The 20,290-nt window shown below is 44.8% G+C and overlaps 1 protein-coding gene across 5 annotated transcripts in view; it reads right to left on the reverse strand.

The window, feature by feature from the left end:
• The window catches only part of CTPS2 (CTP synthase 2), a 428,947-nt gene that overhangs the window by 309,516 nt on the left and 99,141 nt on the right, over positions 1–20,290 (reverse strand). For 4 of the 5 annotated variants that reach the window (XM_029603286.1, XM_029603284.1, XM_029603285.1 and 1 more), the window contains 2 exons: positions 13,176–13,292; positions 12,643–12,726 (listed from right to left, as the gene is read on the reverse strand). The exons of the other annotated variant lie outside the window; for it this stretch is intronic. In XM_029603286.1, coding sequence (XP_029459146.1) covers positions 12,643–12,726; positions 13,176–13,292 — 201 coding nt within the window. The remainder of the gene's footprint in view (positions 1–12,642; positions 12,727–13,175; positions 13,293–20,290) is intronic. 5 annotated transcript variants of the gene reach the window in all.

Raw genomic sequence — 20,290 nt, forward strand, 5'->3', positions numbered from 1 at the left:
AGTCGTCCACCAGGTTAAGGATAGGCGCAGCGCTTGTGTGACTGTGACTATGGAGGACAGAGGCTGAAAAGCTTGAATCCATTGGTGTCGTAGAGTCCATTGTGTTACTCTCATGGCTAGTCGGGTCATGGGAGTGACTTGAACCGAGGATGCCATGTGTCCTAGGAGAATGAGGAACTGGCGAGCCGTGGCAGTGTTCTGAGACTGGAGCTGGCGAGCCAGGGATATTAGGGTGTGGACCCTCTGAAGAGGAAGGTAAGCCTTTGCCTGTAAGGTGTCCAAGTCTGCCCCAATGAAGGATAAGGTTTGAGACGGGACTAAGCAAGATTTCTCGTAATTGACAAGAAACCCTAAGGAAAGGAGTGTTTGAATTGTCAATTTTAGGGAGGATTGAGCTATCTGTTGGGTGGAGGCCCTGATTAGCCAATCGTCCAGGTAGGGGTAGACGTGGACACCTTCCTTCCTTAGGAATGCTGCTACCACTACGAGACATTTGGTAAAGACTCGTGGGGCAGAAGCCAGACCGAAAGGTAGGACACGGTATTGATAATGGTCGTGGCCTACTAGAAACCGCAGATATTTGCGATGGGATTGTGTGATCGCAATGTGGGTATAAGCGTCCTTGAGGTCGAGAGAGCACAGCCAATCCCCTCTTTGTAGCAGAGGGAGCAGCGCGCCTAGGGTTACCATTTTGAACTTCTCTTTTTGAAGGTATTTGTTGAGGGCCCGAAGGTCCAAAATGGGACGTAGTCCCCCTGATTTCTTTGGTATTAGGAAGTATCTGGAATAGAATCCCTTGCCTCGTTGAGAGGGAGGAACGGGTTCTATAGCATTTGATTGTAGAAGAAGAGATACTTCCTGTTGTAATTGAGCCAAATGGGTGGATAGACTCCACGCTTGAAGAGGCGGGGAGTCTGCCGGAAGAGTTATGAAGTTGAGGTGGTAACCCTGTGCGATAATTGTTAGCACCCACTGATCTGAGGTGATCTGCAACCAAGGTTGTAGAAAATGGTACAGTCGACCTCCTACAGGGATGTCTGGAAGAGGGGTTTGGCATGTGTTCCCTACAGGGGAGTCAAAGGCCAGCCGCAGGCCCAGGAGGAGGGGCTACAGTAGGCCTTTGTTTCCTAGGCTGACGCGGCTGAGGCCTAGTAGAGGATCGAGCTGGACGAGGCCTGGCCGATGGAGGGTAGTAACGGCGTGGCCGAAAGAACGACTTCTTAGAGTCCTTCTTAAGTGGTTGTTTGGAGGAAACCTCAGACGGAACAGAAGAAAGTTGTTTTAACGTCTCGTGGTGATCTTTCAATTCAGCTACAATTTGCTGAATTTGTTCTCCAAACAAATTGTCCCCTAAGCAGGGTAAATCCGCTAAACGATCCTGGACCTCTGGGCGAAGGTTGGATGACTTTAACCAAGCCCAACGTCTGGCCGAAATGGCAGTAGCTGAAACCTTTGTGGAGGCATCGAAGATGTCATAAGCCGTTCTGATCTCGTGCTTCCCTGCTTCAAACCCTTTGTTAAGAAGGGCCTGAAGCTGTGGCTGGTATTGGTCAGGTAATGTGTCAGCAAAATCTTGCATCTGTTTAAGGATGGCTCTGTTATATTGCGTCATGTAGAGTTGATATGAGGCTATGCGAGAAATCAGCATAGCTCCATGGTACACTTTCCGTCCCACACTGTCCAGGAATTTATTGTCCTTGACCGGCGGAGTGGAGGAGTGTGGCTTTAGACACTTGGCCTTTCTTTGTGCGGACTCAACCACAACAGAGCGATGATCCAGTTGAGGCTTTTGAAAGCCTGGTGCTGACTGGACGAGGTATGTGGAGTCAGCCTTCTTGTTAACTGGTGATACAGATGAAGGAGATTCCCAGTTTTTCTTTAAGAGATCGAGAAACACCTGGTGAATGGGGATGGAAGCGATGATTTTTGGAGCGTCCAAAAATTGAAGCAGTTCCATCATCTGGTGTCTGTCATCGGTCTCAGATTGCAGCTGAAAAGGTACAATTTCGGACATCTCCTTTACAAAATTAATAAAGGAGAGATCCTCTGGAGGAGATCTTTTTCTACTCTCTGTAGGAGAAGGCGGTGATGGTAAATCTGTGTCAGAAGATGTATCATCACCCCAGGTATCATAGGGATCACTTGGGGGTTGAAGCCCCGATGGACCTGGTTGAGGATCCGAAGGCATCGAAGGAAACCTTGGAGGAACCGGTGGTACAATCGGTACTGGGAACGGCATCGAGGGTTTCGGTGCTGCCGATGGAGTCGGTGCCGGTCTTGGAACCGATGGAGCCAAAGGATAAATCGGTGGAGATATACGAGAAGGCACCGATGGGACCACCCCGGAAGGGGGAATCAGGAACGGTGTTTCTCCCGCCGATGAAAATCCAGTCGGAGACGATGGCGCTGTCGGTGCTACTGGAATCATCGATGGAAGGGCATGTACAAGTGCCTCCATACGTTGTAGTAGCGGTGCCAGCGCTTCCACCAAAGGTTCGGTGGTCGGTTCCTTCCTCGGTGGTGGAGTCGGTGCCGGGGTCGATGCCGGTGGCGGTGCCGGAATCGGTGCCGGAGACGGTGCCAATGGAGGTTGGAATCTTTGCATCGCTTTCTCGATGGCCTCCTGGACCAGCCGGTCCAGTTCAGCCCGGAGACCAGGGGTAACAATACCCGGCTCGACGGGAGAGGGAGGCTGAGGCAGAGCCGGAGGGACCACCGTAACCGGTGGGATCACGGCTCCCACACCCCGAGAGGGTGAGGGTTTCCTCGATGCCTGCGAACAAGACGTGGACGGTGCCAAGTCTGATCGAGGCCTCTTAGTCGGTGGTTCGGCCTGTTCAGAGGTCGATGACTGTGGATCCTCGACAGGCCGAGACTTGTGCCGTCGATGGCGATGCTTGTCCTTCCGGTCTCCTCGCCCATCCGGGGAGGGGACAGGAGTCGACGGCCGAGAAGTCATCGATGGTGGACGGTCACCGGAGGGTTGACGATGGTGGTGCAACTTCGACGGTGCCGGTTCCGATGACGTCGATGCTATCGATGGCGTTGGGGTGGGTGCATGGAAGAGGAGCCCCATCTTCTCCATCCTGGCCTTGCGACCCTTAGGTGTCATTAAGGCACATTTGGTGCAAGTCAGGACATCATGCTCACTACCCAAACACAAAACACAAACCCTATGGGGGTCTGTGATTGACATAGTCCGGGTACAATCCGGACATCGACGGAACCCCGTCGCCATGGCTTAAGGCCAAATTTAGTCGCGGGCTCGGTAAGTGCCAACAGGCCTCGAGGGCCAAATTCGACGGTAGTCGAGGAAAAAAGGCAAAAAACTTACCGGTTTCCGCGAAGGTGACAAAAATTTGTCGAAGGGAGACCCCTGAGGGGCAAATTTTCTTCGGAAAGAAAAGTACCGAATTCCTGTCAGGAACGTGGTAAGGGAGCTCCTTTCACCGCGTGGCAACTGCTGCGCGGAAAAAAGAAGACTGAAGGGAGACCCCTGCTGGCTGCAGGGTCAGTGCCTTGCTGGGCATGCCCAGTAGGGGCCAGTCAAAGTTATGTTTAAACTTTGACAGAAGTTTTCCGTGGTGGGCTCCATCCTCGATGTCACCCATTTGTGAGGACTAACATCCTGCTTGTCCTGTGAGAATATATTTTTCAAACCTGACCCCACCCCCCCCCCAAAATGGAAACAATGGTCAAGAGAAGGGTATTAGGTACTCTAGGCAAATCTTGTGTGAGAACAAATGGTGATTCCCCCAGGCCTGGAGCATAAATTCAGTCTGACTCCAGTCTTTCTTAAAATACAATAGTTTTATTATAGCTTCACACATACGCAAAAGTAGACTGCCTTTACCTTCAGACAGGGTACTCAATTACTCACAGTTTCAGTACTACTTCCCTCAGACTCACAGTTCTACTTTGGCACAGCTCAGTGTTTGGACTTTACAGAAGCTGCCTTCCTCCTGGAGACCCAGACCTAGTCTGGTTATCCCCACCTGGATCCCATCTTTTATTCCCCAGTCTCTGGTTATGCCCTCTGGCCCCACCTGCCTTGCAGAATCCCATCCATACAGTATACGCTCCTTAAGGAATTTAAGATAGACCAGACATCTAGTCTGCTCCTGTACAGGTAAATGGGGGAAACCAGGGGCACTGCCTCACATACCCTCCCCTCAACTTGGATCCATCAGGCCAAATGTCCCTACTTCTACCTGGATCCCATCCAGGAGAGTCCAAGACCTCCCAGTCCCCTTCCTCTGGCTTCCCACCAGCTACGCTTGGGAACAGGGACCTTGTAACATGCTCAACCCAATCTCTAAGGGTTATCCTCGACAGCGTCACGATCACCACTCAATGTGCCGTTCGTTCAGTGCACATCCCCAGTCCTTTAACTAAGCCCTTTGCTGGCTCCGGGTTTGAATTCAATCCCAATGGAGTTTTATGGACCGAATGGGGAACCACCAGTGTTTGTTCCTCCCTAAACAGCTGCGCTTGCTTCCTGGCATTTGATGTAAAATATCTCATTGGTTCCTCTGTATCCTCAGTTACTGGAATATCCTCAGCACCATCTTCTGTGCTCTCCATGAACTCTTCCTCCAGGTTCTCTGCAGTGCTTCCCTCTGGGCTCTCTGCAGTTTCCTAGTCTGTAAAGTCTTCAGGGCCTCCCCCTGAGTTCTCCGTAGTGTCCAGCTCCCGTCATTCTGGCCACTCACCCATGCTGGTCGCTGGTTCCTCTGCAGCCTCTCTTGCTGGGGTCTCTGCAGCGCCACCCTCTGGGCTCACCATGGCATCTCTCGCTTGCCTTTCCATGCCTTCTCTCTCTCTGGGCTTCTCACGGGAATTGTCTCTGGATGCCTGGTAATGTTGGGTACCCTACAGAGTCTTCCTCAGAACCACCTGTAGCACCAATCTCAAACTGTTGCCACGACTCAGTCTGCTCATTGGACCCCCTCTGTCAGCTACTCATCCAGAAACTCCATGAACTGTTGGTACTCCTTAACCAGCCAGTCTAGGCATTCACTCTCTTGCCAGATCTGAACTCTTGGGAGTGGGTTCCCTTGCTTGATTACCCTGGGTGGCCTTTCCAGGTGCGAAACTTCAAGCCTCAGGTCCTCCCTCGGACCTGGCTCTATGCTGGGCTGCATAGAGAGAGGAATATCGAGTAAGAAAAGGGAAGTGATTATCCCCTTGTACAGGTCCTTGGTGAGGCCTCACCTGGAGTACTGTGTTCAGTTCTGGAGACCGTATCTACAAAGAAACAGACAAGTTGGAAGCGGTACAGAAAAGGGCGACCAGGAAGGTGGAGGGTCTTCATCAGATGACATACGAGGAGAGATTGAAGAATCTAATTATGTACTCCCTGGAGGAAAGGAGGAGCAGGGGTGATATGATTCAGACTTTCAGATACTTGAAAAACTTTAATGATCCAAAGACAACGACATACCTTTTCCGTCAGAAAAAAATCAGCAGAACCAGAGGTCACGAGCTGAGGCTCCAGGGAGGAAGACTAAGAACCAATGTCAGGAAGTATTTCTTCACGGAAAGGGTGGTGGATGCCTGGAATGCCCTTTCGGAGGAAGTGGTGAAGTCTAAAACTGTGAAGGACTTCAAAGGAGCGTGGGATAAACACTGTGGATCCATCAAGTCTAGAGGACATGAATAAAGAGGAGGCAGCAAAACACTGCACGGAGCGGCAGTAGCCACAGAGGCATTCACGGGGCGGGATGCCAGTGGTTGGTGTTCCACCTTCACGGAGCGGAAGGATGGAGGGCTGCCATCTCCAAAAAAAAAACAGGGGCGGGTAAGAGTATGGGACAGAGGTGTGGCCTGCTTGTTGCAGTGGTTGCTACCCCTAATTGAGCTGGATGTTCACTTGGATGCAGATCCGGTGCTGCTCTCTACATTGGTGGTGGGGTGGAGGGGAATTAAGGTTGGAGGGTACTGGAAGCCAATAGTAACAGGTGGGAGATAGAAAAAGGAAAAAAAAAAAAAGGATAAAGTGCGTAGCTTGCTGGGCAGACTGGATGGGCCGTTTGGTCTTCTTCTGCCGTCATTTCTATGTTTCTATGTTTCTTGGGACTGAGGAACTCAATATTCAAGGTGCGGTCTCACCATGGAGCGATACAGAGGCATTATGACATTTTCCGTTTTATTCACCATTCCCTTTCTAATAATTCCCAACATTCTTTCCTCCTTTCCTCCTGGCAAAGGATTACAGAAGCTGTCGCAAATAAATGGTGCCCTATGGTCTCCAAAACAATCAACCCAACAAAAAAGGGAAATCAACCCTGGTTCAGCGCTGAACTTAAACAAATGAAACAGACCTTACGCCATAAAGAAAACAGATGGCGCAAAACCCCCAACACCTCTACACTTTATACAAGGGATTCTTACATCACTACAGGACCGCCATTCTACAGAAAAAAAAGGAATACTACGCAAATAAAATACATCATTTCCAATATGATGCCCAGGCCCTATTCGCCTACGTGACACAAATCACCAAATCTACTCCCCCACCTATTCCAGATGAACATGCTCTGTACAAGGCTAACGAACTCGCTTCATTCTTTCAACAGAAGATTTTAAATACTCTCGCCCTCCTGCCTTCAAATACTACACCTCTCAAGTCACGTGAGAATCCCCAATCTCTCACTAGACCTAATTTCGACAGTTTTGAGTCAATCTCCACCAAAGAGATTGAATCCCTGTTAAAAAGGCAGAAACCATCAAGCCATCCGGCCGATAACATCCCATCGAGACTCCTGCTTCTCATCCCAAATGCGATCTCAGGACCTCTGACCAGTATCATAAACAGTCTTCTAACCCATGGAAGCTACCCAGACAGTCTAAAAACCGCCTCACTCAAGCCACTCCTCAAGAAACACAACTTAGATCCGAATGTTTTAACTAATTTCAGACCCATCTCGAACCTCCCATTCGTGGCCAAACTAACAGAGAAACTGGTAAACACCCAACTTTCTGAATATCTCGAAGACCACAAGATCCTATACCCATCGCAATATGGTTTTCGTAAATCACGCAACACGGAGACCCTTCTCATTTCACTCACTGACCATATTATCATGGGTTAGACAAAGGACACTCCTTTCTGTTAATCCTGTTAGACATCTCAGCAGCTTTTGACACCGTCAACCATACCATCCTGCTGGATCGCCTAACAGACATCGGCATCTCCGGATCTGCCCACAACTGGTTCAAGTCCTTCCTCAGCAATAGGACTTTCAAAGTCAAAATCAACAATAAAGAGTCACCCATAACTAAATCAACTCTTGGCGTACCTCAGGGTTCCTCCCTATCTCCTACCCTCTTTAATATTTACCTCCTCCCCCTCTGCCAACTGTTAACAGACCTCCACCTAATTCATTATCTGTACGCAGACGACGTACAGATTCTAATCCCAATAACAGAATCGATCTCAAAAGCGCTCACCCATTGGAACAACTGCCTTCTATCCATCACTAACCTACTTAACAGCCTAAACCTGGTTCTCAACGCCTCTAAGACAGAGCTGCTCTACATCTCCTCAAACGAAATCAATATCTCCCCACCATCACCACACAGCCCTCACATTACCTGCAAGCAGGTTAGAGACCTTGGGGTAATACTAGACAATCGACTAAACCTTAAGAAAATGGTCAACACTACATCCAAAGACTGTTTCTTCAGATTACAGATTCTGAAACGTCTCAAACCACTCTTATTCTTCCACGACTTCAGGACAGTCCTCCAAGCGCTACTGTTCGCCAAAATAGACTGCTGCAGTGCCCTTTTCCTAGGCCTCCCCAAATCCACTACCAAACCACTGCAGATGTTACAAAACGCGGCTGCGAGATTGCTGACCAGTACCAGACGCAGCGAACACATCTCTCCCATCCTCAGGAACCTACACTGGTTACCAGTCAATTTCAGAATTCTATACAAATCGATCACAGTAATTCATAAAGCTATCCATCATCATCTTCAACTCGACCTGGAAATCCCATTCAAACTCTACTCCTCTAACAGACCAACCAGAGATACTCTCAAAGGCACTCTGAAATTCCCTCCTACTAAAGCCTCACGCCTCTCGATGACAAAGGACAGAGCTTTTTCAATAGCTGGCCCATCTATTTGGAATAGCATCCCATCAAGCCTCAGAGTAGAGCCTTGCCTGTTAACTTTTAGAAAACGACTTAAAACCTGGCTCTTTCACCAAGCCTTCGCCGACCCACCAGACAAGCACTAGTTGTCCTCACGCAAATGGACTCTGACTCTTCCAGATTAAAGCACCATTAAGCTTTAACTCTTACGCACTATGTTATCACTTTGTTTTTATTTATTTCCTGCCTTGTCTTCCTTCCAGCTTCTTGCAAGCTTCCAAGTTCCCTTACCCTGTTGATTGTAACTTTGACTCATTCCTACCTATTGTTTACCTTTCGTTCACTTGAATTGCGACCCCAGTTATTTTCTTGTTTATTGTAAACCGATCTGATATGGTTATTTACTATGAAGGTCGGTATATAAAACTGTTAAATAAATAAATAAATTCTGTTTGCTTTTTTGACTGCTGCAGCACACTGAACCGACAATTTCAATGTGTTATCCACTATGACACCTAGATCTCTTTCTTGGGTTGTAGCACCTAATATGGAACCCAATATTGTGTAATTATAGCATGGGTTATTTTTCCCTATATGCATCACCTTGCACTTATCCACATTAAATTTCATCTGCCATTTGGATGCCCAATTTTCCAGCCTCACAAGGTCTTCCTGCAATTTATCACAATCTGCTTGTGATTTAACTACTCTGAACAATTTTGTGTCATCTGCAAATTTGATTATCTCACTTGTCGTATTTCTTTCCAGATCATTTATAAATATATTGAAAAGTAAGGATCCCAATCAGATCCCTGAGGCACTCCACTGCCCACTCCCTTCCACTGAGAAAATTGTCCATTTAATCCTACTCTCTGTTTCCTGTCTTTTATAGTTAATGTGACCTTCAAGGCTTACTTCACTTTCAATGCATATCAAGCATAGCTCTCTGCTACAACGGCAGGGGAGAAGAAAAACTAATACTTCACGCATATCCAGCATTGCTCTCTGCTTCAACGGCAGGGGAGAAGTAAAACTAATACTTCACGCATATCTCTGCTTCAACGACAGAGAGCTATGCTGCCACTTAACCAACTAATCAAACTTAATATTTCACTTGGAAGCAGCTCCATCACTGCTCTCTACATTAATGGTGGGGGTGAAAGGGAAATAGAACCTAAGGTTACCAAGAGCCAAGAGAAACAGATAAGTATGAGAAAAAAGAAGTGTGAAGCTTGCTGGGCAGACTAGATGGGCCGATTGGTCTTCTTCTGTCATCATTTTCTATGTTTCTATGTTTCTATTTTAGCCAGTTTGCAATCCACTAAAGGACATCGCCACCTATCCCATGACTTTTTACTTTTCCTAGAAGCCTCTCATGAGGAACTTTGTCAAACGCCTTCTGAAAATCCAAGTATACTATATCTACCGGTTCACCTTTATCCACATGTTTATTAACTCCTTCAAAAAAGTGAAGCAGATTTGTGAGGCAAGACTTGCCCTGGGTAAAGCCATGCTGACTTTGTTCCATTAAACCATGTCTTTCTATATGTTCTGTGATTTTGATGTTTAGAATACTTTCCATTATTTTTCCTGGCACTGAAGTCAGGCTAACCGGTCTGTAGTTTCCCGGATCGCCCCTGGAGCCCTTTTTAAATATTGGGGTTACATTTGCTATCCTGTCTTCAGGTACAATGGATGATTTTAATGATAGGTTACAAATTTTTACTAATAGGTCTGAAATTTCAGTTTTTAGTTCCTTCAGAACTCTGGGGTGTATACCATCCGGTCCAGGTGATTTACTACTCTTCAGTTTGTCAATCAGGCCTACCACATCTTCTAGGTTCACCGTGATTTGATTTAGTCCATCTGAATCATTACCCATGAAAACCTTCTCCATTACGGGTACCTCCCCAACATCCTCTTCAGTAAACACCGAAGCAAAGAAATCATTTAATCTTTCCGCGATGGCCTTATCTTCTCTAAGTGCCCCTTTAACCCTTCGATCATCTAATGGTCCAACTGACTCCCTCACAGGCTTTCTGCTTCGGATATATTTTAAAAAGTTTTTACTGTGAGTTTTTGCCTCTACAGCCAACTTCTTTTCAAATTCTCTCTTAGCCTGTCTTATCAATGTCTTACATTTAACTTGCCAACATTTATGCTTTATCCTATTTTCTTCTGTTGGATCCTTCTTCCAATTTTTTATTCCAACACTAAATTTACTCACTAAATCCACCAGGGTCCTCTCAACCCTATTATCAAATCCCACACTATATTCTATCATACAGAGTCTTCTCATGTATCTGCACAGGAACACTCCACTGCGCCCCAACAAGGATCCTTGTTTCGCCTCAGCTTGTTTCGCCTCAGCTTCTTCAGGGGACTACTCAGTCCCAAACCAGAAAGTAAATCAGCGTCTCCTTTCTCCCACTTCTTCAAGGGACGGCTTAAAAAATAAGTCAGCAACTCATTTCTTCCCAAGAACCTCAATTACAGAGACAAAATTAGACAACAATTAACAGACAATCCCTCCCAAAATTATCACAATACCCTTATTAATTCACAACTCAATTCCTCCAATATTCTCATATTCTGAACTCTCTGGAACTCCGCAGAATTGCAAATTTACCCTCCGCATCCGATTTTCCATGTCCTCTAAATGATCTTGCAAGTTATCTTGTGATTCTGTTATTTTATCACATTTGACCTGCAACTGCGTCATCTCTGCTGCATGGTCGTCTAGGTGTATCTCTGCCTCCTCCACATGCGCACCCAGTTCAATTATATCTTTTCACAGGGCATTCACGGAGTTAACGATCTCTTCTTTAATCGCTAACATATCCGATCGCAATTCTTTAAACCACTGCTGGAATTCATATCGGGAATGATAAAACAAGAGGGTAGGTTGTCTAAGAATGCTGTTTGGGCAACAATGTGGATTAGACACCAAGGTAGTCCAAGTGCAAACTTTTATTTGGTATGAATTAAAGTCTCCATTCATATCGGGAAGGCACAGTGCTTGATGCTGGGCCCTGCACTTCAGCAACAATTTCCAGCTCCTTCCACTTGGCCCCGGCCATCCCGGCCTTACCTTCCTCTTCCCACGCCAAGGCTCCGGCGTAAGAAAACTGCTTCAAATCAGGTTTCTGCGTCAATGAAACTATACTCTGCAAACCTCTCGATCTCCTTTTTCAATCTCCTGCGGGCAATCACAAAACAGATTGCTAAATATAGGGGATGAATGCAGATGTAATTGGGAGCAAGCAAGTTAAGCAGCCATCAGCCCAGATGACGTCACTTCCCCCACAGGGACATTTTTTAATTCCAGCTTGCTTTCTGCCATTCTTAAGAGGAGCGATGCTAAATCAACCTTGAAGAAAAAATAAATTTACTTTTTTTTTTTTAAGAGACTCGAATGAAAACTAAAAGAATAATAATTATAAAAAAGACCCCTACAAAGGAAAAAAATGACTGTGACTGGTAGTGTTAGATAGAACAAAAAAAAAGTCTTTTCACGCTAACAGAAAAACCAAAATGAAGAGACTCGCATGGCAACACCTGGGAATGGCCCATTTTGACTGAGCCTGTGATTCTTGTAATGTGTCTGAGCAGACCATGGAAGATGAGGTGTGGCTTCATCGTTTGATGGTGCATTGAGTTTTATTAATGAATAACACAGATTGTGCAGCTAAGTTTATTGTGTGCATTATACAGTGCCTTTGTCTGAAACTATAAGATCGATCAGATGAAACAGAATGTATGAATTTGTCTCACTGCGCACCGGAGTTGTGTGAACACTAGGAAACTGCTGGCACCCATGGTTCAGCACGGTCTCTCATTCAGTCATTCACTTCAGGACTTAAAATAGACATTTATTGAGCAAGTTAGATTATCATGGGCTTGAGGTTCACAGGGAATCCCTTCTGAATATCCGTGAACATTACTGGATCTTTACCCTCCACACAGTGACATCAAAAAGTATGAGTGAGGAAGCAGAATGGTATAGCTTGTGCTAAATATTATGGACGAGTGAACAACTTTTTCACTGGAGGTATTCACTCTACAACTTACCAATAAAGATTGGCCTTGGTGGAAATGAATGAACCAGTTCCTGAATGGTCACATTGGAGAATATAAAATGGTCCTTTTTTTTCACTGTGTAGGAGAGACTTGTTTGGACAGAAGCACTGATGTACCCCTGAGGCAGATTGTATTGAAACACGAAACCATGTTGGCATGGACACATGACTTTTGATAAGCATTTCTTGCTGTCATCTGAGACTTTTATTGCATAAGAAAATTACTAAACAAAAAGAACATTGAGAGAACCGCGATTAAATTAGGGAACTGCTACATAATCATTTTCTTGCTAAAGTAAACAGATTGCGTGTGATGGTCTCATATTTAGAATTTATGAGCTCTGTTCCAGAAAGCGTGCTATAACCAGGAGGATATGTTTCAGCACTATGTCACTTCAGGTGAGTCTCTTAGCTCTCACATATTGCACGTGCAGCTGGCTTTATTGCCTCCATTCACTTACCAAATCCGGTGATAAGCCCAATCCTCTCAATGCTCGAACACTGTTTTGGGTCGGTTTTGTCTTTTGCTCTCCTGTTGAATTAGGCTGAGGTGGGGAGGGAGAAAAATCCATATGAAAAGAACATATTTTGGCATCCATGCACATGCAGAAATAATTATTTTGGATAAGGCAGAAGTAATGTAGAGCCCATAACCAAACTTAAGCAGAGCACGAATGCACAGAGCGTCACATATAGCACAGCATTCTTCTCATAAACACAAAATGGGAGACCTAGTTTCCTACCATAATCCATATCATCCAGACAAGCTTAACCTGCCCTAGTTTTACCTCACTGAATCTACAGAATTGTGGATCCATCTTTTTAGATTCCAAGAAAAGCAGTGGTTAAAAGCCCATAGATGCAACAGAGGTAAAACTGGGACTCCCCAAAGCTGGCACAGAGCCAGTTGGTGACCTCTGAGCCAGGCAGTGTCTTACTCGTTCTCCTGGCAAGTTTGCAGCGCAGTGGAAAACTGGTCAATGGGCATTGGTACCTGAGGTACGAGGCTGACGTGGATGTTGCAGAAGTTCTCTCTTTTGGCCCTGAACTGGAATTGTCTGAATGCCTCAACGAATGCCATCCCTTCAATGTCACCGATGGTGCCGCCCAGCTGGAGAACAGCAAAGGCATTCCAAAGGTTAGCACGACAGAACAAATGCTAATTATTATCAACAGCGAGAAGAAGTATGAATATACTAAGCTGATCAAGTCAAAGAACAGAATAAAAGTAAGAGGAACATCAGTATTATTCAGTGCAGGTCCAGAACAACTAAATAAATAAAAAGGGAATTGCTTTCACCAACTCCTTGGGCACAGTGACTAAAGAGAGGCGCAATCACTCACCCGTGTACTAGAAGAAAAAGGAGAGAGACAGAGGTTCTAGCCAAGAAGGAAAAAAGAGAGCTAACGATCACTCACACAGAGGGGTAGATTTACAAAAAATGCGCGTTCGCGTACTTTTGTTGGCGCACCAGTCGCAAACAAAAGTACACTGGATTTTAGTAGATACGCGCGTAGCCGTATTGGCGCGCGCAAGGCTAACGATTTTGTGCAGCTGGCGCGCGCCAAGCTGCGCAGCCTGCCTCCATTCCCTCTGAGGCCGCTCCGAAATCGGAGCGGCCTCGGAGGGAACTCGCTTTCACCCTCCCCTCACCTTCCCCTCCCTTCCTCTATCTAACCCATCCCCCCGGCCCTACCTTTGTCCGGGGATTTACGCCTCCCGGAGGGAGACGTAAATCCCCGCGCGCCAGCGGGCCGCTAGCGCGCCGAGATGCGACCTGGGGGCGGTTCCGGAGGGCGCAGCCACGCCCCCGGACCGCCCGGGGCCGAAACCACACCCCCGGGCCCGCCCCCGAAACGCCGCGTCCCGCCCCCAAAACACCGCGATCGGCCCCGCCCCCGACACGCCCCCGACAAAAACCCCCGGGACTTACGCGAGTCCCGGGGCTCTGCGCGCACCGGCAGGCCTATGGAAAATAGGCGTGCCGGCGCGCAAGGCCCTGCTCGCGTAAATCCGGGCGGATTTACGCGAGCAGGGCTTTTAAAATCCGCCCCTAAATGCATATAGGTCGACTTCCCCCCCACTCCCATCAATTCTAGCCTAACGTTTCCATTTCTCTCAAACACACATAAGGGCCAAGATGGGCTGGGATGAGGTCCTGCCTTGTCATGGCAGTCCTAGAAAGGGAAATGTGTGCAGCACTGTGTTCTCCCACTAGGGCCCTTTGTCTCTGTGAGCAGCTGGAATCTGTCTGCATTAATGATAAGGAGGAAGCTCATTTAGATTCTCCCAAGAGTTAGTATATAAAACTTATTCCCTGTTCCACTGAATATTAAAACAAAAACAAAAAAAAACTGGGGAGAGGGAGTAAACCAGCCCTTACTCCATTACAAGTTTGTATCCCAAAGCTACCACTAAAACCTTGCATATAGGCTCATGTTTCCTCTCTTTCATGCAACTGGAATCAAGTTCTAGAGTGTGAACTCAGACATTATCTTAAAAGAGAGAAAACCAGCACAAGAGAGTACAACTGATCTTAACCTTCATGGGTTTTATCAGACAAGACACAGCGCAGCACTCCCCAGCTTTAGCACAGAGGAGGTTATGGATTTGGGTATTGCGGTATATCTTCAAAATTCTGCCGCCAGACTAATTACCAACACAAATAAATTTGAACAAAAAACCCCAATCTTACAAAAACTGCATTAGTTGCCAGTCTCTCAGCGACTAAAATTCAAATTTAATATGCTAATAATGAAATCTTTTCAAGATAATGCCTGACTATTTATCTACTTTATTTAGGGAATATCACATTACCCAGTGTGAATGAATCTCATTTAGAAGTCCCTAATCGTGCTATATGCATAATTGGTCCAAAATTATGGGATACTCTCCCAGAAGAAATCAGGTCCATAAAAGATACAAAGGCCTTTCAGAAAAAATTAAAAGCTGCTCTTTTTGAGGAAGCCTTTTTCTGTTACAATTGAATGACATAATTATTTTCATATTTCATTTTATTGTTCACTGTGAATTAAATATGAAAATGTGATTTGTAAGAATATTTGTGAAAGAGTGTAATAATGTTATAATGTTTTTTTTGCTTTGAATATATTTGTTTTTATTATGCTTGTAACCTGCTTAGCATGTGCCATTATAGGCAGCCTAAAAATAATTTAAAATAAATAAATACATCCACCCTAACCAGCACCCAACACAAAAGTCTCCACGTGCTAAGTGCAAATTACAAAGAAAACTGAGTGGGACGATGTGGGGACTATATTGAACCGGAGGGAACAATATTGGATATTTAAATTAAAAACTGAAGCGCCCATGGGTTTGAATGACCAGATTGATTGGTTGTCTCTCCTCTGAATTTGTTTTTAAAGGGGAGGGGCTTTCTTTTGAAGCCATGCCGGAAGTCACGTGATGGACTCCCTTTAAACCGGGACGCCGAACAGGGGAGAGCGGGTCCGCCATCTTTTGAAGAGGAGTGTGGAGCGAGCAGCGCTAAGACGAGCTCTTAACAAGTTTGAAAGAACAGATGAAACGTTATCGCAGTGTGCAGCGTTAGAGTGGCTTCCCCTGATGAAGAGTAATTGAAACCTGGCCTTGTTGGGGCAAGTGCCGCCGAAAGACGACCTTTTGAGGATCTCAAGTGTTAAGATAAGTGCCATCTGGGATCTTTTGCTCCAGTTTTAAATGGTTGGCGATCTGACATCCTCTGTTTGACTTTTAGTGTTTTCACACTTACTTTTAAAAAAATAACAAGAAAAGCTTTTCAAAAAAATTACAAAAAATTACAATAATAAAAAGCATTTTTGAGGAATCAATTAAAAATTAAATGGTGGATGGTGGTGCTCATGATTAAACCAAAAAATTGATCAAGGCGCTAATGGTTAGTGGTCCTTGAGTTTTATGAAGCATCACTACACACCTATTAAAATGTTTTTAAGAAAAAGTATAGATAAAAATTAAAATAAAAATAACACACATTCAAGAATTGGGTTGCACATGTAAGTGTGAGTTACATAGGTGAACTGAATATTTAAAATGGAACAAAAATAAAATTCATATTGTAAAGAGAGAAGGGAAATTTTGGATTTTCAAGTGCAGGTTTTTGGAAGAGCTTGATATTAGGTATACCCCCACGTTTGTGGATTAACATTGGTTGGATGAGAATTAATGGCAAATTCTGCCCAGGGCAAGCAGTCCTGTGCTTTTTCCCTTATGTTTGTGTATCAGTATCCCACACCATGGAAGTCAGGGCCCTCGATTGTCATCTGAATCTCATTTCTCTTTTCCCCTTGCCATCTAAGCAGGGAGCAATGTTGCAGTTGCATTAAAAGCATCAAAGCATATTGATTAAGGGTAGTAATCTCCATGCCTTCTGTTAAGGGTAGTAACCACCATACCAGCAAGTTACCCCTTTGCATGCTTATATCATTTCCATCCTCTAGCTTTCAGAGATCCACAGTGTTTATCCCATGCTCCTGTGATTTCTTTCACTATTTTCGTCTTTACTACCTCCTCCAGATGGGTATTCCAGACCTCGACCACCCTCTCCATGAAGAAATACTTCCTGACGCTGCTCCTGAGTAGTATCTCTGGAGTTTAATATTGTGACCCATAGTTCTATTTTCTTTCCAATGGAAAAGGTTTGAACTCCATACAGCATTAAAACCTTTTAGGTATTTGAAGGTCTGTATCATATCTCCCCTGCAACTCCTCTCTTCCAGGATATACATATTCAGGTCCTTCAGCCTCTCCTTATAGATCTTCCAATACAGACCACAGCACATTTTTGTCGACTTCTCTCGACCGCCTCCATCCTGTCTCTTATCCTTTTTGAGATATGGGCTCCAGAACTGAACACAGTACTCCAGGTGAGGACTCACCAAAGATCTATACAAGTGCATTATCACCTCCTTTTTCCTACTGGTTATTCCTCTTTCTATACAGCCCAGCATTCTACTGGCTTTAGCTATCGTCTTGTCACATTGCTTTGCCATCTTCAGATCACCAGACACTATTACCCCAAGATCCCTCTCTTGGTCCGTGCACATCAGTCTTTCATCCACCATCATGGATTAATGCATCCCAGATACATGATTCTGCATTTCTTGGCAGTGAATCCCAGCTGCCAAATTTTAGACCACTCTTCAAGATTTTTTAAATCACTTTTCATTTTCTCTACTCCTTCAGGCGTGTCCACTCTTTAGCAGATCTTAGTATCATCCACAAATAGACAAACTTTACCTTCTATCCCTTCCACGTCATCACTCACAAAGATATTGAACAGTACCGGTGCCAACATGGCACTCTGCTTAACATGGCTCTCTCTTCAGAGTAGGTTCCATTTACCATTACATGCTGTCTCCTATTGGATAAACAGTTTGATATCCACACCACCACCTTGGCGCTCACTCCCAAGCTTCTCATTTTATTCACATGCCTCCTATAAGGGACCGTATCAAAAGCTTTGCTGAAATCCAAGTAGATCACATTGAGCGCTCTTCCTCGATCCAATTCTCTAGTCACCCAATCAAAAAAATCAATCAGATTTGTCTGATAGGACCTTCCCCTGGTGAATCCATGCTGCCTCGAGTCCAGCAACCCACCTCATTGCAGATAGTTCACTATCCTTTCCTTCAGCAGTGTCTTCATTAATTTTCCCACCACTGATATGAGACTAACCAGCCTGTAGTTTCCAGCCTCCTCTTTGTTACTAATCTTGTGATGTGGGACCACCACCACTCTTCTCGAATTCCGTAGCACCACTCCCGTTTCCAGGGATATATTGATATGGTCCTTCAGCAGACCCGCCAGCACATCTCTGCACTCTCTCAGTATCCTGGAATGTACCTCACCTGGCCCCATGGCCTTGATCAATTTCAGTTTTCTTAGCTCTTTCCATACATTCTATTCCATAAACGGAGTTTCATCTTCCCCCATCTCCATCTACAGTCTTGTCTACCAGCAACGGCCCTTCTCCAAGGTCTTCTTTAGTGAACACCAAACTGAAGTATTTGTTTAATATTTCTGCCATTTATTCATCTCTCCACACATTGATCCTTGTTACCTTTGAATTTCACTATACCACTTCGGACCTTCCTTCTTTCTCTGATGTTTCTGAAAAATGTTTTGTCTCCTTTGGCAATCCTTTCTTCTGCTTGACCTTTTGCTTTCCTGGTGTTTTTCTTTATCTCCCTCAATTTCATCAGATATTCTTCACTGTGTTCCTCTTTTTGAGATCCTTTATACTTCTTGAAAGCTATTCTTTTTGCCTTTATTTTTTCAGCCACTTCCTTTGAGAGTCAGATCTGTTTCTTTTTCCTCTTACTTTTATTTATTTTTTTAACATAGGGGATCATTTACTAAGCATTTTTCCCATAGACACAAAATGGGAGAAAACTTTTAGTGAATGACCCCCATATAGATTTCTTGCCTTTGTAATAGCTCTTTTCAGTTTGGCCCACTGTTGTTCCACCTCACCCATTTTCTCACAGTCTTTCAGTTCTTCCACTAAGAACATTCCCATTTACTAATGCCAGCAACAAGCAGTGGCTATTCCTTATTAATTAATAGCAGTTTAAGGACTTCTCTTCCAGGAACTTATCCAAACTTTTGTAAACCCAGTTATACTAGCTGCCTTAACCACAACCTCAGGCAACGAATTCCAGAGTGTAATTGTGCAATGAGTGAAAACAATTTTTCTTCGATTTGTTTTAAATGTGCTGCTTGCTAACTTCATGGAGTGCCCTCTAGTCTTTGTGTTATCCAAAAGAGTAAATAACCGATTCACGTTTACCCGTTTTAGTCCTCTCACAATTTTATAAACCTCTGTCTTATCCCTCCAAGCTGAACAGCCCTAATCTCTTTAGCCTTTCCTCATTGGGGAGACGTTCCATGCCCTTTATCATTTTGGTTGCCCTTCTCTGCACTTTCTCCAGTGCTACTCTATTTTTTTAAGATAGGTGACCAGAATTGCACATAGTATTCAAGATGCCGTCTAACCACTGAACGATACAGAGGATTTATGACATCCTGTTTTATTTGTCTTTCCCTTCCTAATAATTCCTAATATTCTGTTTGCTTTTTTGACAGTCACAACACACTTGAGTTGATGATTTCAATGTAATATCAACTATGACGTCTAGATCTTTTCCCTGGATGGTAACTCCTAAAATAGAACCTTACATTGTGTAGCTACAGCATGGGTTATTTTTCCTTATTTGCCTCAACTTGCACTTTTCCACATTACATTTCATCTGCCATATGGCCACCCAATCTTCCAGTCTCGCACGGTCCTCCTGTAACTTATCATAATCTGCTTGTGATTTAACTACTATAAATAATTTAGTGTCATCTGCAAATTTGATCAATTCACTCATCATACTTCTTTCCACATCAGTTATAACTAAATTAAAAAGCACCCGTCCAAGTACAAATCCCTGAGGCACTGCACTATTTACTTTTTTCCACTGTGAAAAGAGACCATTTAACCCTACCCTCTGTTTCCTGTCTTTTTTTTTTTTTTAATTTGACAATTTTTATTCCTTTGATAACATATAACGTACATCAAATGAGATAACAGGCACATAACAGTCTGTAAGTCCGGGATCACACCAATCCCCGTCAGCAGTCCACTAGGAAAAGGCTCCATACCCACCCTCCCCTACCCCTCCCCCCTGGTAGAGTATCATGTTGCGACTTCATGCCCAACAGCCCACTGCAAATAATGAATTAGTTACACAGGTGTATTACGTCAAACGCACATCAACATATGTAAGAAAACATCTTAAGTGGTAGAGAGTATCAGACAAAGTTCAGATTGTTTTATCATAACATTCTAACACAATAGGAAGCTATCCATGTCTTGGCCAGTGTGATATCATCCCAAGACGATACCAGAGGTGGGGTCAACTACTCCAGACCTAATGCGGTAATAAAGAGTTTCCAGGAAGCTGTAAAGGTAGAGAGCCGGTGATGTCTGGAGGCTGTCAAGTAAGCCAGGCGGTAATAAAAGTGGAGTTTCACCTTGATCTCCGTGATCGAGGGGGTATTCTCTGATTTCCAGTGGGAGGCTATGAGGCTGCGTGTAGCTATGA

This window comes from Rhinatrema bivittatum, chromosome 5 (assembly GCF_901001135.1).
Source record: "Rhinatrema bivittatum chromosome 5, aRhiBiv1.1, whole genome shotgun sequence".
In the NCBI taxonomy this organism is placed as follows: Eukaryota; Metazoa; Chordata; class Amphibia; order Gymnophiona; family Rhinatrematidae; genus Rhinatrema; species Rhinatrema bivittatum.